This window comes from Lygodium microphyllum, chromosome 19, assembly GCF_053477565.2.
Source record: "Lygodium microphyllum isolate KBCC chromosome 19, Lygodium_microphyllum_v1.1.10, whole genome shotgun sequence".
NCBI classification, from domain to species: domain Eukaryota; kingdom Viridiplantae; phylum Streptophyta; class Polypodiopsida; order Schizaeales; family Lygodiaceae; genus Lygodium; species Lygodium microphyllum.
Genome location: NC_141153.1, coordinates 121,714,285 through 121,740,804, shown reverse-complemented (window position 1 = coordinate 121,740,804; position 26,520 = coordinate 121,714,285). Strand labels below are relative to the sequence as shown.

The 26,520-nt window shown below is 43.5% G+C and overlaps 1 protein-coding gene across 1 annotated transcript; it reads left to right on the top strand.

Annotated features, from left to right (window-relative positions):
• The first annotated feature begins 2,483 nt into the window (after positions 1-2,483).
• LOC148020332 (uncharacterized) lies at positions 2,484-24,965 on the top strand. Its single transcript, XM_087700629.1, has 3 exons — positions 2,484-2,870; positions 2,971-3,049; positions 24,214-24,965. Exons 1-2 carry the CDS (start codon positions 2,709-2,711, stop codon positions 3,034-3,036), a joined length of 228 nt encoding a protein of 75 aa, XP_087556755.1. The 5' UTR covers positions 2,484-2,708; the 3' UTR covers positions 3,037-3,049; positions 24,214-24,965.
• The last annotated feature ends 1,555 nt before the right edge of the window (positions 24,966-26,520 follow it).

The following is a 26,520-nucleotide window of genomic DNA, read 5'->3' as shown; positions in this document are numbered from 1 at the left end:
GGCACAATCATAAGGTTGGTGTTGGGGAAGTATATCTACATTCTTCTTTTTGAGTGATATCTTGTTAATCACAACATTAGAGTGGGAGACCTTGCATGCCTTTGTTGAGTCAATAGCTTGATTGGCAAATCATATATTAGGAAACTCATCTTTGAGCTAGGTTAGAAGGCTTGCAAACTAGATAAGGTTGTAGGCATTGAGCTTCTATTCACTTATTGATAGGGATTGTGAAAGTACAAGTGAGGAGCTTGGAGGATGAAGCTCTTCTTTATTCTTGCATTTCTTCTCTTCTTCCCCTTTTTCTTCCATATCTTGGAGGGTCAGAGGTAGAGTGTGAGGTTGAAGTTGGTACACTTCCTTCTTTTCTATGCTTTCTTTCTATGATGGAGCACTTGCATAGCAGGTTGGTTGTAAAGGAGTGAATAAAGTGGATCAAGGAGCAGTGCTTAGATTGTGGAGCCATTTACAAGCTTATTGAGCATCGATTACAATGCGACGTGTGAGTAGGCGAGCTTGCTACACCTCAAATCTAGTTATGCATTTGTTTTCTTGGTAGAATGATGAGTGCTTGGTTGGATAGAGAAAGAGTGTAGGTAGCTAGGTGAGAGATAGTGTAGCCAATATGGCTAAAGCTATTAAATAAATAAGAGTTCCACCTAAGTCCCAACATTGAGCGAAAAGCCCAACAAGAGCATGTGTCAACTTTCTAGGAGAAGCCATAGTGACTTGGTAAGAAGAGGAATCATTGACAGGAGAGTTGGAGGTAGTATAGTCAATCAAGAAGCTTGGGAGAACCCACCTATTAAGAGCATGCACTTCAATCTTACTATGGCTAATGGTTTTAAGGCCCATTGTGATTGAGGGTGTTAAAAGATTGGCATGCCAAGATTGCACGTATTACATTCTTAGTAAATTTTGTGGCGATGAAGGGAGCACTTTACCATCTATTACTTAGATATATTTGGAAGGGAATGTAAAATTGATTGAGGCTGGTTTAATGGATTAGTCTTCCTAGGCAATAAGAAGACTGTAACAAGAGTAGAAATGGAAAATTGGAAGACAACTCTAGTGGACTGAAATGCTGTCTTCGATATGCTAAGAGGAGATATGAACTGGCCTCTTCCTCTTCTTATAGATCCCTAGTGATAATTTTTCCTACCCCTTGAATAGACATGTCAACATAAGTCACGCATAAATCTTTGTACAATGCAAAAAATTATATGAAAGATTTGGGAAGGAATGGAGGTTTCATAGACATATGGAGGCTTTTAATATATATATGGATATAGGGATGTACCACTTAATTGTAATCATTCCATTCGAGAAAACATAAAATAAAGTTGTCCATGGGAGGATAGAGTTTTGGCCTAGTTTGATTCTATTTGCCCAAATCTCCCTTTCTCAAAAGATCAAGCACTTGTAGCTTGTATAAGGCTTTCAGTATATAAGGATATAGGGATGTACCACTTAATTGTAATCATTCCATCAGAAAAATATAAAGTAAAACTATCCACAGGAGGATAATCTTGGCACAATTTGATTCCATCTCCTTAATTTCTCCCTTTCTCAAAGGAGCAAGCACTCGTAGTTTGTATAAGAAACTCCTATGGTGAAATTTGGCTAGATGAATATGGATGGAGAGGATTGGTGTTCTTGAAAAACTTTTTTCCCCATCCATTGGAAAAGTGGAAAGGTTGAAATGTGACTGGCTTTGGGGGAAAGAAAAATTGGTATGAGCTGGTTTTGTAACTACAATGGCAAAAAAATAGTCAAATTTCCCTAGGATAAACTTAAAATACAATAGTGTGATGCTGCTCTCCTGGTCCCGCACAAGTAACATGGTTCGTGGGCACGCAACATTGGGTCATGTCTTGAACACGCAGCAGAAGCCAACTCGCAAGACATGTCAAGTCGATGCCATCGCGTCATAGCATGCACCCATCGCGTTGCATTGCGTCACGGGCTGTTACGCTGTTGATATCCCTCCCGTGTCGTAGCTCGCACACAGCATGTGTAACGTGTTTGTCTAACTCGCAAGGGTAACTTGGCACTTGGAGACATCGAATCATGCCACACGGAGGAGTTTCGAGCTCACAAGGATCCTTATTCAATCATCTTGGACCATGGTGCCACAGGGGCGATACGGGTCGAATCCTACCTGTCCTAAGAAAAAGTCATTTCGACTTGAACTCAGAGCAAGGGGCCCGGTTGCCTTGCTCTAAATGAGAACCCTGCACATTGGGAGGCAAGAACGATGGTTGCTCCATGAGGCATAGCCACCATGGAGCAGGGAGGGAGACATGTTGATTATACACCAATGCGGACATGTTATGGACACAAGGCGTGATGCAGATGTGTTGCGGAAATGTTCGAAAACTTATCCGTGACCAAAAATTCCATATGGCTTGTCCATGCCACCCAAACGCAAAATAAAATAAAAACCAGGCGAAATGAAGGATTGAGCCAAAGGCACAATGGGCAGTTTCGATAACTGATCCACCAATTTAAAAATTCTCGAAATCAAGGCTTGAATCAAAGCCAAGAAGGTTTTCTGTTCTGTCATTAGGGATTGGTTCCTGTCCGGACGAATGTGAAGTTACCCTAATATTCTCCATCTTGATGTTCGTTTGCATCTTCATGTAGCCTACCAGTCTGTGTGATACGTATTTCTTCACAGCCTACGATCTGTTATTGTTCTAGGTGTAGCTATGTCGACGGGCTGGGATCTCCAGTTCTCGTCTGTGACTCCGCCTCCTCCACCTCCCATCACTACCACAACATCAACCTCAGCAGCAGCACCATTGTTCTCCTCGAGCAAGCCTCCTTTCCGCGTGGTGCTCGACGATTCGAAGCCCGTGCTAAAGGACCCTGTAATCTCTCTCTCTCTCTCTCTCTCTCTCTCTCTCTCTCTCTCTCTCTGTCTCTCTCTCAACCGTGTTTCCATCATAACTTGCATGCTTTACATTGCAGCTTTTAACGTCTGATCCCATCGAGACCGAGCAGATTCTGCTTCAGCCCCCTCCCTTGAGACGCTGAATTTGCTTAGCAGGTACGGTGCATTGCTTTCTTTTTTGTGATAGCTTCGCAAACGTCTTTTCATAAGAGCATAGCCTTTCGTTAACGACTACACAGGATTATCAATTCTACTTCTCACCCTTTTCTGGCGGAGGCAGGCCTTGGTTTGGTGGCTCTTCGCCAATTCGAAGATGCTTGGCGAGCCACTAGCCTTCCTGTTGGCACGGGTGACGGAATGGTCTCCCCTCATAAAATATTATTTTTCTCCGCCACACTAGTCCTTTCGTTGATTGAAGTGCACTGAGAATGTCACACAAAAAACATTTGAAGTTGAGAACGTCAGCTATACTATTTTAATCCCACTATTTGACCGTTGAGCTTTACAAGTCATTGAGAACGTCACACAAAAACATTTGAAATTGAGCACAATCAGCTAAACTATTTTAGTCCCACTATTTGACCGTTGTAAGGATCATATAGGTGATATTTGAGGTCAAGAACTTTGGCTTATGATAAACGTAAGGATTGCAAAGTCGGTGCACATTTTCCCGGGAATTTTTCGGGGCTTTTCAGATTTTAGTGAAATTCTTTCAATTTCACTGAAATTAGTGCACGCAGGAGTTGGAAAATTTGGGAATTTGTCTAGATTTGGTGCAAGCAAGATGCGACAGTGATATCCGTCTCAGAAATTGCAGGAATTTTAATGTACATGTGCAAATTGGGCTGAAATTTACCCAATTTCTCGACATTGATGCACATTGTACCCCGTGCGACTTGGGGCTTTTGCAGTTTGGGCAAAATTTGTGCAGCATTTGGTCATTTTATGTACATGTAGGTTGAATTCTGCGCAATTTGGACATCAACACTTGGTAAAATTTGGGGGTTTTGCTGAAATTGCTTTATTTTGGCAAAATTGGACTGTCCTAGCATGACAGAGGAAATGTAGATGTGTGTTTGATGCTTTGAGCACAAAATTTTGGGGCTTTTGACCGTTCGTGTCAAATTTTATGCCTGTGGGTACATATACAACAGAAATTGCAGCTGAAATTTTGGGATTCCTCATGTAATGTGATGCACATGCCCTTGGAACAGCTGTAATCAGTTGGATAATGCACATGGTTTGGTGCTCCTGAAAATTTAATTACAGATCTGAGATCTGTACTTCTGCGTGGTCATTTATTGCTGATTGGTACTTGTTTGTACCTTGGTCACTTGGGTGGCAGTTTGGGTTTGCATTTGCTGGTTTTTTGGTCACATTTGGGCTGAAAATCATGGCTGGCAGCAATGACAGTAGTAATCTGATGCACATAAAGAATCTTGAAGGCGCACACAATTTTGCAGTTTGGCAAAAGCACTGCTACAATATCATGTTACAAAAGAAGCAGGCAAAGCCGATCAAAACCAAAGGAGCAAAGCCCGCGGACATGGATTAGGATGATTGGGATGAGTTGAATGAGCTTGCACGCTCAACCATAGAGCTATCGATTTTTGATGCCTTGCTCTTCAACATTGAAGGTTTGGATTCTGCATATGCTATATGAACCAGACTAGAAGAACTGTATGCATAGAAGAGTGCTGCAAGCAAAGTGTATTGGCTGAAAAAGCTTATGGATTTGCGTATGAAAGAGGGTACAGCAATGTCTACTCACTTGAGTGAGTTTAACTCCATTTTCAGCCAGCTGGTTGCCTTGAAGTTCATGATTGATGAGGAATTTAAGGCTACTTTCTTACTTTGCACTCTACCAGAGAGTTGGGATACATTTAGGATTGCTATGAGCAATTCTAATGTAATCCTTTTGTATGCTGATGTAGAGAATAGTGCTCTACTTATGGAAGAGATGAATCGGTAGAACAATGCATCCAGCAAGTCTTCTAGTGCTTTGCATACTAGGGGCAGATCACAGCAAATGACAAATATGATGGAAAGGGACACAATAAATCACGTGGCAAAGATGTTGAATGCCATCATTGTGGCAAGAAGGGTTACTTTAAACGTGACTGTTACAAATGGAAAAAAGAGAAAGGAAAAGGTAAGAAGACAGATGATAGCAAGGAAGAGAAGAAGGACAATCAGCCTAAGAAGAGCAGTGTAAAAATTGAAGAGGTGAATCTAGTCACTCATGATAGTGACAGTGACAGTGGGAGTGACGTACTCTTTGTCTCTTCACACTTGGTGCACATGCTTTACTTGCAAATACTGATGATGACATGCATACCTGGATTCTTGATTCAGGCGTTTTCTTTCATGTCACCCCTCATCGAGAGTAGGTCTCTGCCTATACAGGGGGTCGATATGGTGTTATCCATTTTGGGGACAACTATGTATGTGACATTGCAGGTGTTGACAATGTGCAGTTGCAGTTTCAGTATGGCTCTATCTTCACACTTCAGCATGTGCGGCATGTATCTCAGCTCAAGAAGACCTTGATTAGCACAGGGCAGCTAGATGATGATAGTTTTCATACCACCTTTGGTGATGGAAAATGGAAGATCTGTAAGAGATCTAGGGTTATTGTCAGAGGTTGCAAGAGTGATACTTTGTATCCACTTCATGTATCTAGTGTGCATGACCATGTTGTTGCCGTGATCGAGCAGCCAAGCGTTTCCTTGTGGCATGGCCGGTTGGGACACATGAGTCAAACTGGAATGAAAGTGCTTTCTCATTTGGGTTACTTGCCTTGTCTTCGTTATGCTGAGTTTGAGCATTGTGATCATTGCATTTATGGCAAACATGCACAGACGTCTCACAAAAAGTCTCTTTCTTTGAAATCTTCTTCTCTAGAGTTAGTACATTCGGACGTATACCAAATGCGAGGATTATCTTTAGGGGAAAAGAAATATTTTGTCACCTTTGTCGATGATGCTACACGGAAGGTATGGGCTTACCTTATTCGTAGCAAGGATGAAGTGCTTGACAAGTTTAAAAAATTCTTGGTATTGGCTGAAAATCGGATAGATAAGACACTTAAGTGTCTTTGCTCTGACAATGGTGGGGGAATATGTGTCCAAGGTCTTTCAGGCATTTTGTGACGACAAAGGGATAAAAAGGGAGCTCACTGGCCCTCATAATCCGCCCCAAAATGGAGTTGTAGAGCGTATGAATCGGACCATACAAGATAAGGTCCGTATGATGTCGTCTCATGTTGCATTACCCCATGGTTTTTGGACAGAGGCTGTTATGACAGCTGTTCACTTAATTAATCGGTCACTAAATAGGTCTTTGGGGGGGGGAGGGGAGGGAGTTCCCTAAGAAGCGTGGTCGGGCAAGCCACCTTCATATGCTCATTTGAAAGTGTTTGTCTGTGGGGCTTTTGTGCACATTCGTAAAGAAAAACACAGCAAACTTGAGCCAAAGTCCTGTAAATGCATTTTCCTAGGATATGGTGACGAGGGTCTGTAAATACATTTTCCTAGGATATGGTGACGAGGGTGAAATGGGGTATAAATTGTGGGATCTCGAGAAAAGGAAAGTAGTATGCAGCAATGACGTTATCTTTCGGGAAGATCGCATGCACAAACAACCTGAAAAGATTGAGGAGGTCCGAATGGTTGTATTTCGGGAAGAAATATCTTTTGGATAGCAAAATGCGCCCGCTGTACAGCAGCAAATACCTGCTGTAAATGAACCTGTAAATGTAGGAAATGATGCTGGAAATAATCAGCCAGCTATTGCCCATGAAAATGAGCCATTACATGTGCAGGAACAGCCAGAACAGCAAGCTGTTAATGCTGATTTGCAGGCTGAAATGCCAGGACAGCATGCTGAAAATGGAAGTTTGCAGGAACAGCCAGCAAACAATGACCATTGGGTTAGGAGATCGTCTAGGGCTACCAGACAACTTGACATGTTTGTTCTTGGTGCAATTAATGTGGTTGAATATGTCATGCTGACAGACTGTGGTGAACCGTCTTGCTTCAAGGAAGCAATGGACAGACAGGACAGCAAGAAATGGTATTAAGCCATGTTGTTAGAGATGGAATCTCTTGAAAAAAATGGCACTTGGGACTTGGTGCAATTGCCTAAAGGGTAGAAAACCCTTCCATGCAAATGGGTTTATAAGATGGTCACTTCTGGTTCCTCACCAAAATACAAAGCAAGATTGGTTGCAAAGGGGTACAAGTAGAAGCATGGAATTGACTTTGATGAGATTTTCTCTCCTATAGTCAATATGACTACATTGTGAACCATTTTGGGCTTGGTTGCAGTTGAAGATATGGAGCTCATACAGATGGATGTAAAGACTGCGTTTTTACATGGTGATCTGTATGAAGACATATATATGCAGTAGCCCGAAGGGTTTGTTGAACAAGGAAAGGAAAAAATGGTATGTAAACTCAAAAGGAGTTTATATGGGCTGAAACAAGCACCAATAGAATGGTATCATAAGTTTGATACATTCATGCAGTCCCAAGGCTTTCATAGAAGTTAAGTGGATCACTGCTTATACACCAAGAAGGCAATAGATGGCAGCCTGATTATCTTGGTTTTGTATGTTGATGACATGCTAATTGCTGGCAGGGATACTCATGCCTTGGATTCATTGAAGCAAAGTCTTCATGGCAGCTTTGACATGAAGGATCTTGGTGATGCAAATCACATTCTTGGCATACGAATACTCAGAGATAGATTGAAAGGCTTTATCTATCTCAGCAGGAGTATATCTCCAAAGTTTTGCAGCGTTTCAATATGGAGGGGGGGAAAACAATTGAGGTTCCATTGCCTCCATATGTGAAACTTAGTGCAGAGGATAGCCCTACATCTGATGATGACAAGGCTGAAATAGCCAAGATACCATATGCTTCAGCTGTTTGCAGTTTGATGTATGCTATGGTTGCTACACGTCCTGACATTGCTTTTGTAGTGGGAGTGGTTAGCAGATATATGGCAACCCCTGGCAAGAATCATTGGGATGTAGTGCAAGGTATTATGAGATACCTCAAAGGCACAAAGGAGTTGTGCATTTGCTTTGGAAAGCAGAAGGCATCTGTTGTTGACTTTAGGGATGCAGACTATGCTGGTCATGCGGATTGCTCAGGGAGTCCACTTCTGGGTATGTGTTTACTTTCATAGGAGCAGTTTCTTGGATCTCCAGGCTATTAAAGTGTGTTGCATTGTCTACTACAGAGGTAGAGTATGTAGCTGCCACTGAGGCATGCAAGGAGGCTTTATGGCTTTCACGTCTGGTGGGAGAGCTTGGCATCACAGAGTTACCTGTTCTCCATTGTGATAGTCAGAGTGCTATCATGCTAGCACGGAATCTTGTCTTTCATGCAAAGACAAAGCACATACAGGTGAAGTACCACTTCATTAGAGATGTGCTTGACAGCAAAAGCATTGAGCTTGTCAAAGTGCATACAAATGATAATCCTGCAGACCTTCTTATGAAGGGTCTTCCAGTAGAGCGGTTTGCTCATTACTGAACAGATGATGGGAGTTGGATAGATATATGTATTTCAGCTTTGTACATACCTAGACTTAGCTGATTCTTTTCTCCTCTTAAGGCACATTGCCTTTAGGTGGGAGGTTGTTGGGAATAAAGGCCTCGTGCCTTTAAATGTGCTTGGGTGTGAACGCACCCTTAGCACTTGTACTTACACACATATATCTATCTAAAAACCTAAAGGTACACTCCTCATTTGTACCTAAAAACGTGCTCACTCTCTACTCTACTCTTAGCACTCTTTGTCTCTCACTGCACGTAACGACTGCTTGCCTCGATCTTCGTGCCTAATCGGTCCCTACACCAATGCCGGTGTCCACGCAGCCAGTGACTCACTGTTGTATGCGACTGTCTCGTATTGGATATGTGGATTCCATTTCTTGAGCATATATCCGAGTTTTCATCTGTATTGTGTTCTTCAATGTTGTTTCTTTCCCTTTCTCTTTTGTCTAGTGTTTCAGTAGTTTATTATAGCAGATGTTTATGCTTTCACTGCTGCTCCATTTTTGACAGATACAAGCTGGATGATAAGGCTGTTTGCTGCATACTTATTAGATATAGTGTTGAAAGCAAAGGGGTACTGCCTTTATCAACCCTCTATAAGCAAGATTATTGTCAGCCCAGATGTTATCTTCATTGAAAATGCTTCTCACCCTTTGCTGGAGTGTCAAAAACAACCAATTATTGATGCTTGGACATCTTTGATAGCTTACCACCACTTTTTCATAATGGCTCCAAGTGTCCAATAGGTACTAAATGGTCTATAAAATTAAAAGAAAGTTAGATGGTTCTATTGACATGTACAAAGCCCGCCTTATTTCTAGGACCCAAGGGCTATGCCCAACAACAAGGAATCGACTTTGAGGAGACCTTCGCCCCTATTTCTCACATTACTACCATCAGGAGTATTATTGCCCTTGCTACCCACTTTCAATTGGACATTAAGACAACATTTCTCCATGGATATCTCACTGAAGAGGCATATGTTTCTCAACTTCTAGGATTTGCAGTTAAAGGCTCTGAGCTCAAAGTTTGTCGTCTCAGGAAGGCTTTGTCGTCTCAGGAAGGCTTTGTATGATTTAAAGTAAGCTCCACGTGTTTGCTATTCTTGCATAAATTCTCATGTAATGCATCTTGGATTTCAGAATAGCCGTACTAAGGCTACTCTTTACATTTGACATGGGGGATTTGATTTTATTATTCTTGTGCTTTATGTTGATGACATGCTTGTCACTGGGACCAATGTTGGTCAAATTGCAGCATTTAAGGCTGATTTACAGCAAACCTTTGCCATGATGGATCTTGTTCTATTTGGGTATCCAATTTGCCATTGTTGAGGGGGGCAACATCATGTCACAGTCCAAGTATATTAGATAGCTGCTTTAGTGCTTTTATTTTGAGGATTGCAAGCCTGTGTGTACTCTCTTGGAGCTTGGTTTCAGATTCACTTTTGATGATGGTAGCGGATCCTTTGATACTACTTTATATTAGCAGGCTGTTGGATGTTTGATTTATTTATGTCACACAAGGTCTAATCTTTAGTTTGCTGTCTCAGAGTTGAAAAGATTTATGCACAACCCTTCATTACTTCATTGGTAGACAGTGAAGCGTGTCTTTTGGTATCTTAAGGGCACTTTGGACCCTTTGGACCTTGGCCTTTTCTACAAGGCTGATTTTTCACTCTCTTTGTATGGATATTTTGATAGTGATTGGCTTGGATATTCAGATTCTCGTCTCTCTCATAGTGGCATTTGCTACTTCTTGGATACTTCTCTTGTTTCTTGGTTCGGTAAGAAATCAACTATGGTTGCTTCTTCTAGTTGTGAAGCTGAGTACAGAACAATATTCATAGCCACAATGGAGTGTGTTTGGCTCTATAAGTTACTTGCAAATGTTCATGTGCACCGGACTGCTCTGATACTTGTCTACATTGACAGCCATAGTGCGTTGGCTATTTTGTAGGACCTAGTATTCCGCGCCCGTACGAAGCATATAGAAGTTCATTACCATTTTGTTTGTGAGTAAATACTGGTTGGAGAAATAGAGTTGTCTTATGTATCCACCAAAGACAACTTGGTAGATCTTTTCACGATTGCTCTTTCTCGACCAAAGTTCTAGGCTTTTTGGCAAGGCTTGAGCTTGATTCCATTTGTTCTACGATTTGTTATACTCTGTATTATCATAGGTTGCTATGTCCACTTGGATGAACTTGTGCAGCCATGACCTTATATTTTCTTTCACGTTTTAGAATTTTGTCATTGTTATTAGAATAATTCACCCATTTCATAGAGGGTTGTTTGTGGGCCATCTCATGGGCACATAGTGATACTCTTTGATCCATGATCCGGGCACCCTAGGCATTTAAAGTGTTATTAAACATAGTTGTTGCCCCTAATGTCCTAGGCACTAATGTCACTTAGGGTTAGGATTTCATTTAGGGTTTCCTATGATGATTAAGCCATTAAGTTTGATTTTATTATAAAAAAGATACTTTGTGCCTCATTAGCACAAAAGTGTAGCATTATTCATTGTGATCGTCTTGAGCGTTGTATTCTCTCTTACTCATTAATACATTGCCTTTCATTTTGTGATTGAGCTGTTGTGCATCAATTGATTCATTCATTATCTTTCATTCTCTATCAATTCATCGTGTGATCACGTTATTGTCAGAGTGTAGCGGTGCGGAAGCGTAGGACTGAGAGAGAGAGAACGCAGAGAGAGAAGAGAGAGAAAGAGACAGTGGACGATGAAGATCTGCTGTATAGAGAATGCTGAATACAAAGATATGCAGATATATACACGGGCGCAGTGCGCTGGACTGCGTGTCTCCACCTCGACGATGCAACCTGCTGTCCACCTCGAAGTCCGCTGCAGTCTGCACTGTTTGCTGTCTGAAATCTGCGAACAGAGACGGGATCTGTGCGTGTCACCGGTCTGTAATCTGCGAGCAAAGTAGTGTACCAAACTGCTGAGAATGTCAGGTATAAATAGCCGAAAAACGGGGGAAAATAGGGCGCCAGAAATAGCCAGGCGGCTGCATTAAATGCAGCCGACTGGCTGCTGCAGGTCGGACTGCCACGTGGCAGTCCGACTGCACCAGGCCTGCCCTGCTGCCCTGATCTGATCTCTAACACCCCCTCTCAGAGCCTGGGCAAGGCAGAAGCCTGAGGGATCTGGAATGTCTCTGAAGTAGAGCCTGAGGAAGCGCCTTCGTAAACAAATCCGCAAGATTGTCCTCCGTCTTGCAATACTCCACAGTGATGGTCTCATCCAGAAGCTTTTCTCGAATGAAGTGGTACTGGATCTCAATGTGCTTCGTCCGGGCATGAAAAACAGGGTTCCGTGCCAAGGCAATGCAACTCTCATTGTCACATCGCAGCAATGTAGGACGAGTCTGGGGGCACCCAAGCTCCTCCAATAATCTCCGAAGCCACACAACCTCGCAGGTGGTGGAAGACGCGGCCCGATACTCCGCCTCAGTAGACGAAAGGGCTACCGTGGGCTGCTTCTTGCTACTCCATGAAATAACACCTGCACCCAAAGTAAAACAGTAACTTGTAGTAGACCGCCTGTGGTCCACGTCACCGGCCCAATCCGAGTCGCTCCAACCTGCAAGTACAAGATCTGACCCATCTGTCCCTGCGGGGTAATGAATCCCTAAATCAGACGTCCCCCTCAAATACCGAAGTATCCTCTGAGCAGCCTGCCAATGCACCGTCTTAGGTTCACTCATGAACCCTGCCAAGAGCCCAACAGCAAAACATAGATCAACCCTCGTGTTGAGAAGCCAAATCAAGGATCCAATCAACTGTCGATAGCGGGACGTATCCGCCAAAGGAGAAGCTGAATGGGAAGTGGCCTTCCAGTTCGGATCCATAGGAGTAGATAGGGCCCGACAATCCTCCATCTCAAAAGACACCAAGAGCTCCTGTACATATCTCTGTTGAGAGATAAAGATCCCCCTCTGAGACTGATAAATCTCATGGCCTAAAAAGAAATGGAGTAGATCCAAGTCCGTCATCTCGAACGTCCGATGTAAAGCTGACTTCGTCTCTTGGACCTGCTGTGCATCATCACCTGTGACAATCAAATCATCAACATATAATACAAACAGTACACAACCATCCTCGGAAGTGTGAACATACAGCTGCGGATCGGCCTTGGAACGCCGATATCCCAACTGAGAGTGGAGGAACGAATCAATCTTCTCGTTCCATGCACGCGGAGCTTGCTTGAGGCCATACAAGACCTTCTTCAACCTGTAGACTTTCCCATCGGAAGATCCAAAGCCAGGAGGCTGCTCAACATAGATCTCCTCCTTCAAATCACCATTGAGGAAGGCCGACTTCACATCCAATTGATAAACAGGTCATCTCCTATGACCAGCCAAAGCAAGAACAGCTCTAATGGTCGCCATACGAGCTGTGGGGGCAAAAGTGTCATGACAGTCAATCCCTGGGCGCTGTGCAAAACCTTTAGCAACAAGGCGAGCCTTGTGCTTATCCAAAGTACCATCGCTGAGGTATTTGGTCTTGAAGACCCACTTGACTCCAATCACCTTCTTCTTCGGGGGGCGAGGCACGAGTGACCAAGTGCCATTTCTCTCAATAGCCTCCAACTCGGCTTCCATAGCTTTCTTCCATGGTGCGGACTGTAAAGCCTCCTTCATGGAGGTGGGCTCTCGATCCTGCATAACACGGGTCATCAAACAATAGTTGGAGCAAACAAGCTCCGTAGAATGTGCGTGGTGCCTCCGTGACTGCCGCGGACCATCCTGCGGTCCCCATTCCTCAGGAATCCTCTCGATCCCTGAATCACGGAGTGTGTCACGGGCCCAGCGAGGAGGAGGCCGAACCTCCCCTCGTCGTTCTCCATCAGCAGAAGACTCTGGAATATCCACCGGCGGTAACTCCTCAGAGGTGTCCGGTGGAACAGTAGACTCCGTGTCAGAAACAGAATCATAATCAAAAGGCACGGGCTCCAGTGGTACTGTCGAAGGAGCCCAACTCTCCCCTGGATCTCCAAGAACGGGATGCTCCTCACCCGTTGAAGTAGCCGGAACCTCCACAAAACGCACATCACGGCTAGTGTACACATCCCGCTTGACGGGATCATACAGTCGGTAGCCTTGGGACTGGGAGCTGTAGCCAACAAATACCTGTTTTCGGGAAGCTGCTTCAAATTTATCACGGTGAGCCTTGGGAATGTGAACATAGGCATCACACCCAAAGACCCGAAAGTAAGAAACATCTGGCTTCGTCCCAAAATAAGCCTCAAATGGGGTCATCCCTTCCACGGCCGAAGTAGGGGATCGATTAAGGATGTGGACTGCAGTAGCCACAGCCTCGGCCCACAGAACTTGAGGGGTCTGTCGGTGCTCCATCATGGTGCGCGCCATCTCGATCACACTGCGGTTCTTCCGTTCAAGAATACCATTTTCTTGAGGAGTATTGGTATTGGCAAACTCCTGGTGAATTCCTTTATCTGCACAAAACCGAGCAAACTCATTAGACACAAATTCACCTCCCTTGTCGGATCGCAAGGTCTTCAACTTCCGGCTTGATCGGTTTTCCTCAAAGAGAAGCCAATCCTTGAAGTGCGAGAAAGCTTCTGACTTTAGTGCCAAAAAGTAGGCCCATGTCATCCTGTTGTAGTCATCCACGATCAGCATGAAGTACGAGCTCCCACGCAAGGACTCATTCCTCATAGGGCCACATAGATCCGTAGATACTAGCTCCATCGGTGAAGTAGATCGCCGCGAAGCTGTGTGGGGAATGGCATCCCTATGCTGCTTCCCCCGTATGCAGGAGACACATGGCTGCTGGCTCACCACTATATCCGGCAACCCTCGAACAAGCTGTCCACGTGACGCCCTCCGAAGATAGTCATAGTTCAGGTGACCAAACCGAGCATGCCATAACTCGGACTGTGACTGAGAGGTAAGAAGAAGAGTAGAGAGGGCGGTGGAAGACTTCAGTTTGTAAATGCCGTTCTCCTCATATCCGGATGAGAGAACCTTCCTCGACCCACGATCAAGGACGCGCACCGTAGTACTGTCAAACTCCACCAGAAGACCAAGGGAGCAAATCTTATGAACTGAAAGGAGATGGTACCCTAATCCTGGTACATGCAAAACCTCTGAGGTATGGGTACCACCTCGTCCATCCGGAATAAGCTGCATCTTACCCCGACCTGCAACAGAAACTGAAGAGCTGTCTCCAATGAGAATCTGCCCACGCGAGGGTCGCAACTGGGCAACACCATCTGATGAAGGAGTCATGTGCCGTGAGGCACCACTATCAACAATCCACTCTCGAGCCTGGGGAGCCGTCATCGCAACATCAGAAGCATTTGGTGAAGCGTCCTCAATGACAGCTAGATGAAGAAATGCAGCTGATGAGGGTGCAGCCACCGCTCCGGAATCCTTGGTGTCCTTCTTCTTGGTGTCCTTCGTGTCTTTGTCAGGGCAATCCTTCTTCCAATGGCCAGTCTTTCCACAAATATGGCATGTGGAGTCTTTGTCCTTGTCCTTCTCCTTGTCCTTCTTGGACTTGTTATCCCCCTTCTTCTTCTTTTGGTCCTTCCCCTTCTTCTGAGAGGCTTGACCTGTCAACGCTTCCGACTTGGAAGCATTTTGTTCCTTTAACTGTTCCTCTTGGTCCAAGACCATAGGAACCAACTCTTCCCACCGAAGAGTAGACTCTCGCTCCGAGGCAATAAGGGCAGAGTAAAATGTACCGAATCGTGGCGGCAACTGGGACAATAGTGTGATCGCCATGTCTTCGGAGGAAATCGGCTTCCCCGCATTCTGAACCTGCATCTGTAGCTGCCTTAGCTTGTTAATGTGCTCCCGTAGCGAAGAAGACTTATTTACGGACAAGGTCCGCATCTGTACCTCCAAAGAAACCCGCTTCATTAGGGTCATTCGATTGTACATCTGATCAAGCTCCAGCCATATCTCCCGAGCCACCGTCAAGTGCTCGATGTGAGCGATCACGGCTGTAGTGCATGATAGAAAGAGAAAGGATCGAATCCTGGCATTCAGTTTGTCCCAGTGAGACTGGGCCTTGGCCAACTCCGCACGAGCATCGGAAGAGAGTTTGGACTCATCTCTTACCGACGGCCGGTCAATCTCCTCCTGTACCAACTCTGCCAAATCATAGGACTCAAGAATGGCCAATATCATGACGCGCCAAATGTGGTAGTTGTCACCGTCGAGCTTCTGATCTGTAGGAAGAGCCGGTAAGACAGGCACCTTCCGGTCCATAATCGCCTGGAACTCCAAGTCAATCTCTGTAGACATCTTCACCTGCAATGCCTTCACAAACGCAAAAGCAGCCCCCTCTGACTGGGAAAACTCAGCTTGCTAAGGCTCTTCCGCGTCCTGAACCTTCTTCACCCGCCGGAGGCGATGAAAAAGCAAAACCTGCACTTGTAGGCTGAAAACTCAAACTTCCTCCGCGTTAAACAGCAGTAAACAGCAGCAAATCCACCACCTGTACTCCTTTCCTGTGCGTCCACACTCGTTTCAGCCTTGTTCCAAGGCGCAGCCCTCCTGTCTGCCCTTAAACGCAAAAAACACAAATTTGTGTCGCGATGGAAACTCCTCTTCAGGTTGATTCTGCGCTCAGTCAGCCCTCAAACACTGCTCTGATACCATGTCAGAGTGTAGCAGTGCGGAAGCGTAGGACTGAGAGAGAGAGAAGAGAGAGAGAGAGACAGTGGACGATGAAGATCTGCTGTATAAAGAATGCTGAATACAAAGATATGCAGATATATACACGGGCGCAGTGTGCTGGACTGCGTGTCTCCACCTCGACGATGCAACTTGCTGTCCACCTCGAAGTCCGCTGCAGTCTGCATTGTCTGCTGTCTGAAATCTGCGAACAGAGACGGAATCTGCGCGTGTCACCCGTCTGTAATCTGCGAGCAGAGTAGTGTACCAAACTGCTGAGAATGTCGGGTATAAATAGCCGAAAAATGGGGGAAAATAGGGCGCCAGAAATAGCCAGGCGGCTGCAGGTCGGACTGCCACGTGGCAGTCCGACTGTGCAGTCCGACTGCATGCAGTCTGATTGCACCAGGCCTGCCCTGCTGCCCTGATCTGATCTCTAACAGTTATGCCTAGGCCAACAACTTTTGCAATAAAGGTGAACTTGCTATGTAAAACTTTGCTTTTGATAAAGGGTTCATATCTTGGAGCAACCAAAAGAATTTTTAAAATGTGATTGGAATTAGACATTGGTTGTAGAGTATGCATGCACTAAGACCTTTTTGTCACTTATTAAATAATTGTGTGGAGTCCTCTAGTTGGATTCAATCCAAAATGAGTTACATTTCTTTTTATTTCATTTCCTTCCAGTTTTCAAAAGAGTCATGTTTCAAGGGAGTTGAAATCACTTTTTGCATTAGTTAGAGTTGAGTGTGAAAGCCATACTTGTGTATTCGGCCTTTGGTCATGTGCCCAGTGTCTTTGAGCCATGCCAGCTTTTGATTAGCCTAGCTATGCACATAAACCTATGAACCATGTTTTACTTTTTGTCCCTAGTCCTTTTGGTAGACCATGTTAGGACCTAGCTCAGGTTACATCTCTCTCACTTACGTATCTCCTTTCTAGAATCATTGTATGGGATTAGACATTGCCTCTTCAAGGTAAGACCTTCCCATTTCCTTTTCTATCTTTAGTATGTGAATAGGGGTTTTTTAGTAATTTCCCCTTGTGTGTGAACACACCACTGTGTGTGAAAGCTGTGAATACCTTTTACACCTCCTAGCATTAAATAAGGTTCAAAGGTTTAGGGAAACCCTACGCCGATACAATGAGGCCCTATTTTTAAATTTTCATCTCGCTTATCAATCAATTTGTCTATTCAGATTGTGTACATGCAAGAGCGCCCCTCCACCCACCCAAACCCCCCCGACACACACACACACACACACACACACACACACAAAACCCTCCATGAAGTTCCATCTGCCATAACTTGCCAGTCACACACTTGGGCTCCATCCCAACAGGCTTTGTGAATGCTGTCTTCGCGGTCTTAGTCATCAATTTGATAGTCCTTGTGGTCCCAATCCACCCAATCATGCCTATTGTCATGGTCTGCCATAGATGTCCTTCAAGAAACCTGCAAGAGAAACGCAAGAAACACTGCAACTGATGGAGAAAGTGACCTGAAAAAGATGATGTTTTCAGCCTGTTTGGGGCCTATTTGACCGCTGTACAGCAGAGTTGGTGATGCCAGCAAGGAAGATCAGAGAGTAGGCAAGAAGTGGGCAGCGAGTCTGGACTTCAAAATGCAGGGTGAACAAGGATTGTAGACAGAAAAGGCAGCCTTAAACAGGCTGTAAACAGATCAGATAGCCTGGAAGCATACTGTCCTCATGGAAGTGCAGTGTTTCAGCATTGTGTATGAAAGAGGATACAGCAATGTCTATTCACTTAAGTGAGTTTAACTCTATTTTCAGCCAGCCGGTTGCCTTGAAGTTCTTGATTGATGAAGAATTTAAGGCTACGTTCTTACTTTGCACTCTTCCAGAGAGATGGGATACATTTAGGACTGCTATGAGCAATTCGAATGCGATTCTTTTGTATGCTGATGTAGAGAGTGCTCTACTCATGGAAGAAATGAATCGGTAGAACAATGCATCCAGTAAGTCTTCTAGTGCTTTGCATACTAGGGGCAGATCACAGCAGAAAGGAAAATCTGATAGCAAGGGATGTAGTAAATGACGTGGCAAGATGTTGAATGCTACCATTGTGGTAAGAAGGGTCACTTTAAACGTGACTGTTACAAATGGAAGAAAGAGAAAGAAAAAGGCAAGAAGACAGATGATAGCAAGGAAGAGAAGAAAAAGAGTCAACCCAAGAAAAGTAGTGTCAAAATTGAAGAGGTGAATGTAGTCACTCATGACAGGACAGTGGGAATGACGTACTTTTGGTCTCTTTACACTTTGGTGCACATGCTTTACTTTCAGATACAGATGAGGACATGTATAACTGGATTCTCGATTCAGGTGCTTCCTTTCATGTCACCCCTCATCGAGAGTAGGTCTCTGCCTATACAGGGGGTCAACATGGTGTTATCCATTTTGGGGACAACTATGTATGTGACATTGCAGGTGTTGACAATGTGCAGTTGCAGTTTCAATATGGCTCTGTTTTCACACTTTAGCATGTATGGCATGTACCTCAGCTCAAGAAGAGCTTGATTAGCACAGGGCAGCTAGATGATGATAGTTTTCATACCACCTTTGGTGATGGAAAATGGAAGATCTGTAAGGGATCTAGAGTGATTGCCAAAGGTTATAAAAGTGATACTTTGTATTCTCTCCATGTATCTAGTGCGAGTGATCATGTTGTTGCCGTGACCGAGCAGCCAAGCATTTCTTTGTGGCATGGCCGGTTGGGACACATGAGTTAAACAAGAATGAAAGTGCTTTTTCGTTTGGGTTACTTGCCTTGTCTTCATTATGCTGATTTTGAGCATTGTGATCATTGTATTTATGGTAAACATGCACAAACGTCTCACAAAAAGTCTCTTTCATTGAAATCTTCTTCTCTGGAGTTAATACATTCAGATGTATATCAGATGCCAGGATTATCTTAAGGGAAAAAGAAATATTTTGTCACCTTTGTCGACGATGCTACACAAAAGGTATGGGTTTATCCTATTCGTAGCAAGGATAAAGTGCTTGACAAGTTTAAAAATTTCTTGGCATTGGTTGAAAATCAAAGTGATAAGACACTCAAGTGTCTTTGCTTTGATAATGGTGGGGAATATGTGTCCAAGGTCTTTCAGGCATTTTGTGACAGCAAAGGGATAAAGAGAGAGCCCACTGCCTCTCATAATCTACTCCAAAATGGAGTTGCAGAGTGTATGAATCAGACCATACAAGATAAGGTTCGTACGATGCTGTCTCATGCTGCATTACCCCATGGTTTTTGGGTAGAGACTGCTATGACAGCCGTACACTTAATTAATTGGTTACCAAATATGTCTTTGGGTGGGGGGGGGGGGGGGGAGGGGAAGTTCCCCAAGAAGCGTGGTCGGGTAAGCCATCTTCATATGCTCACCTGAAAGTGTTTGGCTACGAGGCTTTTGTGCACATTCGTAAAGAAAAACGTAGCAAACTTGAGCCAAAGTTCTATAAATACATTTTCCTAGGATATGGTGATGAGGTTGAAATGGGCTATAGATTGTGGGATCCCGAGAAAAGGAAAGTAGTACACAACAATAATGTTATCTTCCAAGAAGATCGCATGCATAAACAACCCAAAAAAACCGAGGAGGTTCGTAGGGTTGTATTCTCGGAAGAAATACCTTTTGGATAGTAAAATGTGCCCGCTGTACAACAGCAAATACCTGCTATAAACGAACCTGTAAATGCAAAAAATAATGCTGGAAATGACCAGCCAGCTATTGCCCATGATAATGAGTCACTACATGTGTAGAAACAGCCAGGACAACAAGCTGTTAATGTTGATTTGCAAGCTGAAATGTCAGGACAACAAGCTGAAAATGCTTAACAACCAACAAACAATGATCATTGGGTTAGGAGATCGTCTAGGGCTACTAGACAACCTGATAGATTCATTCCTGGTGCAAATAATGTGGCTGATTATGTCATGTTAACAGACTGTGGTGAACCGTCTTACTTCAAGGAAGCAGTGGATAGACGTGATAACAAGAAATGGTATAAAGCCATGTTAGAAATGGAATCTCTTGAGAAAAATGGCACTTGGGACTTGAAAGTTCCCCAAGAAGCGTGGTCGGGTAAGCCATCTTCATATGCTCACCTGAAAGTGTTTGGCTACGAGGCTTTTGTGCACATTCGTAAAGAAAAACGCAGCAAACTTGAGCCAAAGTTCTATAAATACATTTTCCTAGGATATGGTGATGAGGTTGAAATGGGCTATAGATTGTGGGATCCCGAGAAAAGGAAAGTAGTACACAACAATAATGTTATCTTCCAAGAAGATCGCATGCATAAACAACCCAAAAAAACGGAGGAGGTTCGTAGGGTTGTATTCCGGGAAGAAATACCTTTTGGACAGTAAAATGTGCCCGCTGTACAGCAGCAAATACCTGCTATAAACGAACCTGTAAATGCAAAAAATAATGCTGGAAATGACCAGCCAGCTATTGCCCATGATAATGAGTCACTACATGTGTGGAAACAGCCAGGACAACAAGCTGTTAATGTTGATTTGCAAGCTGAAATGTTAGGACAACAAGCTGAAAATGCTTAACAACCAACAAACAATGATCATTGGGTTAGGAGATCGTCTAGGGCTACTAGACAACCTGATAGATTCATTCCTGGTGCAAATAATGTGGCTGATTATGTCATGTTGACAGACTGTGGTGAACCGTCTTACTTCAAGGAAGCAATGGATAGACGTGATAACAAGAAATGGTATAAAGCCATGTTGTTAGAAATGGAATCTCTTGAGAAAAATGGCACTTGGGACTTGGTGCAGTTGCCTAAAGGGCAAAAAACACTTCCATGCAAATGGGTTTACAAGATGAAGGTCACTTCTGGTTCCTCACCAAAGTACAAAGCAAGATTGGTTGCAAAGGGATACAAGGAGAAGCATGGAATTGACTTTGATGAGATATTCTCTCCTGTAGTCAAAATGACTACATTGAGAACCATTTTGGGCTTGGTTGCAGCTGAAGATATGGAGCTCATATAGATGCATGTATAGACTGCATTCTTACATGGTGATCTACATGAAGACATATATATGTAGCAGCTTGAAGGGTTTGTGGAAAAAGGGAAAGAGAAGATGGTATGTAAACTCAAAAGAAGTTTGTATGGGCTGAAACAAGCACCAAGAGAATGGTATCATAAATTTGATACATTCATACAATCTCAAGGTTTCCATAGAAGTCAAGTGGATCACTGCTTGTACACTAAGAAGGCAGTAGATGGCAGCCTGATTATCTTGGTTCTGTATGTTGATGACATGCTGATTGTTGATAGGGATACTTATGCCTTGGATTCACTGAAGCAAAGTCTTCATGGCAGCTTTGACATGAAGGATCTTGGTGATGCAAATTACATTCTTGGTATGTGAATACTCAGAGATAGGTCAAAAGGATTGCTCTATCTATCTCAACAGTAGTATATCTCCAAGGTTTTGTAGTGTTTCAATATGGAAGGGGGGGGGGGGGAACAATTGGGGTTCCATTACCTCCATATGTGAAACTCAGTGTAGAGGACAGCCCTACATTTGATGATGAGAAGGCTAAAATGGCCAAGATACCATATGCTTCAGTTGTTGGCAGTTTGATGTATGCTATGGTTGCTGCACGTCCTGACATTGCCTTTGCAGTGGGAGTGGTTAGCAAATACTTGCAAACCCTGGCAAAAAGCATTGGGATGTAGTGAAAGGTATTATGAGATACCTCAAAGGCGCAAAGGAGTTGTGCATTTGTTTTGGAAAGCAGAAGGCATTTGTTGTTGGCTTTACGGATGCAGACTATGCTGGTCATGCAGATTGCAGAAAGTCCACTTTTGGGTATGTGTTTACCTTCATAGGAGAAGCAGTCTCTTGGATCTCCAGGCTACAAAAGTGTATTGCATTGTCAACTATAGAGGTAGAGTATGTGGTTGCCACTGAGGCATATAACGAGGCTTTATGGCTTTCACGTTTGGTGGGAGAGCTTGGCATCGTAGAGTTACATGTTCTCCATTGTGATAGTCATAGTGCTATCATACTAGCACGGAATCCCGTCTTTCATGCAAAGACGAAACACATATAGGTGAAGTACCACTTCATTAGAGATGTACTTGACAGCAAGAGCATTGAGCTTGTCAAAGTGCATACAGATGATAATCGTGCAGACCTTCTTACAAAGGGTCTTCCAGCAGAGCGGTTTGCTCATTGCCGACAGATGATGGGAGTTGGATAGATATATGTATTTCAGCTTTGTACATACCTAGACTTAGCTGATTCTTTTCTCCTCTTAAGGCACATTGTCTTTAGGTGGGAGGTTGTTGGGAATAAAGGCCCTCGTGCCTTTTAATGTGCTCGGGTGTGAACACACCCTTAGCACTTTTAGTTACATATATATATCTATCTAAAAACCTGAAGTGGTACACTCGTCATTATACCCAGAAATCGTGCACGCTCTCTACTTTGCTCTCTCTCACTCCCTCTGTCTCTCCGTGCCTAAGGAACAACGATTGTGTCGATCTTCGTGCCTCCCCGTCACTACACTATCAAGCTTGCACAGTTTTTGAGATGGTTTATGGGTCCATTATTAGGATCATTATGGGTCATGGGATTACTTGCCATTAGTCGAGCTAGTAATACAATTCAAACTTCTACCAAGCTTGCACAGTTTGATAGTCTATTGGCCCCAATAACCAATATGCTCAATAGAGGTTGAAGACTTCTCCATGGAATATATAGTGGATGAGCTGGTGGGTTGTTGAAGCAGGCTTGGAGAAGATCCATAAAGGACAACAAAAGGAGGCTCACAAGCATTGGCATGAATTTGATCTTTGTGAGGGTAAGTCTTACTTTCTCAAGATTTGAAAGCAGCACTTGAAGTAGTTTGGGGAGCTTTCACCAACATGAGTTCCATGGAGGATGGGGCCTTTGTGCATTTCAAGAGGTTAAGTGGTGTGATCTTGTCCCTGATCAAATTCAGATCTCTTTTCAAGAGAACCATTTCATATTTTCAAAGAATTTTCATTCATAGCTTCTATATAAACTGTCCTGGAGCTTATTTGCTATTGTTTTCAGACCCGGAATAGCTAGCTATTTTCATGTGCAGAGCGTATGCAAGTTGGTCCTTTGTGGCCGGTGCTTGTTCTGAAGTGGGTTCTCTATGTTCCTCTTTTTCAATTTGGGTGCTAGAAGATCTGTCTTCAGTTTGTTTTTGAGTAGCTGATCTAGCTGGCTTGCTTCTGCCTGTCACAAGGCCAACATTCTGTAGCCTTGGGCAGCTGGGCTAGATCATCCTTTTCCAGCTATTGATACTCGCTGTGTCAATGAGCCACAAATTGCCCAGAATGTTGCCTCCAGCTCATGCCATATTCTTGAGCAAAGAAGTAAATGTACAAAGACTGACAGGAATAGGGTGAATAAATATCAGGAGATTAATCTCTGAGACTTTGATGCAGGGTTTCACATTCTTTGTGACCATGCCCTAAAAATATGTACAGCAGGATGTGAGAATGATGGACGGGAGATAAAAGACCAGCCTGTATTTAACATGGTCAATTCTATAGAGTTGCTACCTAATCTTGTGAGTTATAAACAGCTCCATGAACAGATCTGAACCAATGGTGTAAATTTTTAGTTGAGTGGAGTAAGAGGAGATGAACTGAAGCAATTTCACTAGAGCGAATCTGGGACAAGGTGAACAACTTAGTCTCAGACTTATAGGGAAAGGCTGGAATAGATTCAAATGCAAGATGTGGGTGAGCTGAAGCATGATCTGACAGAAGAAGCTCCATGCAGTTAGCTTCTAAGTGCAAGTTTTTGCGAGCTGAAGCATTTATCAAATAGAAGGAGCCCCCCATCTGCTGCTTTTACTAGCTGTGCCCTAAGGTAAATTGCAATGCTTAATGGTTGGTGCAGTCGGGAGTGGGGTTGGAATCACGCACTTGTAGAGTTACATCTACTTTACCAGTAGTTAACTGAAGTTAAACATAGCTAATGATTTTAACTAATTTTTAAGTGCTTGAAAGCCTGTTAAGTGATATATGCCTCATTTTTCTTGTCTCATTTTAGCTGTGGAGGCAAGCTGTACTGCTCACCATCAGCCTCCCACATCCTTCGATTCTTTCTGCTACAATGTGTCCTCCCTGCAGCAGCTTGCTCAACAGGGATTGTGGTGCCCTGTGACCACTGCTCAATCTCGCAAGCTCTTTCTTCCGGAGTTCCTGGCGAGTTCGACTTCCTTACTGACTTGGACAACCTGCAATACCACTACAAGCTGTACCCTTCCCTCTACCTGGGCAGAAGAGGTTCCATGGTGCCATTTGTCCTCCACTGACTCCATGCAGAGCTCCATTGATTAGGCCAGAAAACGGTGACTTTGGAGTGGCTCCATTTATTCTTCGATTGATATGAACAGTGCATAGGCCCACTTGAGGAAGTGCATATTGATGCAGGGCATGGGATGGTTGCTGCAGTGACAATTGTGGATCAGATTGCTCTTCTGATGCAGAGCAGCACAATAGTAATCCCAGATCTCTTTATGGCTGATTATGAAGCAATTTGAATGATGATTCTCATGGATTTTGCATTATCTCATAGACTACCTCTTGAGAAATGTTGAGTCCCCACTGTCTGCGTATCCTGTTTAAGTCTGGGCTCTTGTTATTATCCAGAAAACTAAGTATTTTGGAGTTTAATGACAAATCTGTTAGCGTTGGTCTAAGGACGCTTAGTGAATGGTGAGGGATGGGGATCATATGGCTTTGAAACATTAACCAATAAAAACTTGCACTTGGCCAGTTTTTTGTTGTTTTTAGATTGCTTTAAAATCTAGTGCTTTTCTTATAAAAGGCCTTCTCAACAATTGCAGGATTGAGCTTCTTCTAATGCACGTGTTCATTGTTATTATGGCTTCGTTGATGTAGGTTTATGCTTTGCCATTCCTGTTGGATTATCACTTGTGTTAGACATTAACTATGCCATATTATTCTGTTCCCATCTTGTATGGGGGAGAAATGAAATGATATATTAATGTTTGCAAAAGGCCAAAATGACCTACAAGACCACGAGTTACAATCATGTGTATGATGGTACAACTATGTGAGCAAAACATGTAGCACAAAGCAAATAACAAGGAAACAAACTAAGACTGTGTAAAACATAGAACTCTTATCTAGTAATAGTGAGCCCCCTTGGTACAATCTCATGTGGATATGGAGGGCCTAGCTCTAGCTTGATCGATAATCTCTTGAATCAGTCTATGATGTCATTGGTGCTTGTGTGGAGGCTTTAGGATGTTTGGATTGGTTAAGTTGAATGGCTTGATCAATTAGAACTTGTTTGTGTGTGAATTGTGTTGCCTAGAGTCTCCTTTGTAGATTGGGGTTGTAATTGTATTGAGGTCTTCAAAGTCTTCCTTGCAAAAAAGTCAGTGTATTGTCTCTAGAAAGGGGTCGTGGCATCTTCGAGCAGTTGAATTTTTGAGAAGCATATCGTGAAGCCATTGTATCTTAAGGAGGAAGAGGGCAAGGTATCATTGATCGGCAAAATCCATGTCTTAGGATAGTGGTTCAAATCCGTCTCTAAATACATGGTGGAAATGGCTTGGAACCTCATAATAAGCTGGTAGTGGGATAGATATATTGATATATTTGGCACAAACGCTCCTTGGGTGGGATGAATTTGTATATGCCAATTTCAATTTCCAATTGATTTAAGGAGGTGCATAGGTGGTTAATAGTACATTTGATTCCATGTGAAAGGTGGGTGTCTATGTATATTGGGGGTGCGATAAATCCATCATTTGTAGTATGAAGAAAATGCTTTGTGCTAGAAAGATAATTTCATCCTCAGTTGTTGCATTGGCATTAACCATGTCCCCACTTGGGTAAGATCTATCTCGATGATACCGTGAACCTCTAACTTGCTCATATCAAGAGATGGTGCATCAAGGGAATATTGAAAGAGGGGTATAAATGTTTGTGCTAAAGCCATGTAGCTCAAACTAGGCTGATGTGTGTGCGTACGAACATGAATTATCACCCTCTTTGGCAAGTTGTGTTTAGAGGATTGAAGAGCCAATCGTCCATATTTGTGTTTGGGTAAGTCTCATAGGTTATGTATGTATGTATGTATGTGATTGATCGAGTGAGGGCATCTTACCACAATCGATGTAGCCACTAGCTAAGCTTTGATAATCTCATGTGGAATTGATGCCTTACATTTGATCATCTTAGATATCATGGACACCAAGGGTCTCTCCATAGACCTCCATTCGTGATAAGTGCACCTTGATATGTTGCGGTGATTAAGAGTTGGCTTCCATATTCGTACTCTATAGAGTCGTGTGGATATGAGCCACATTGGTTCGAGGTTCTT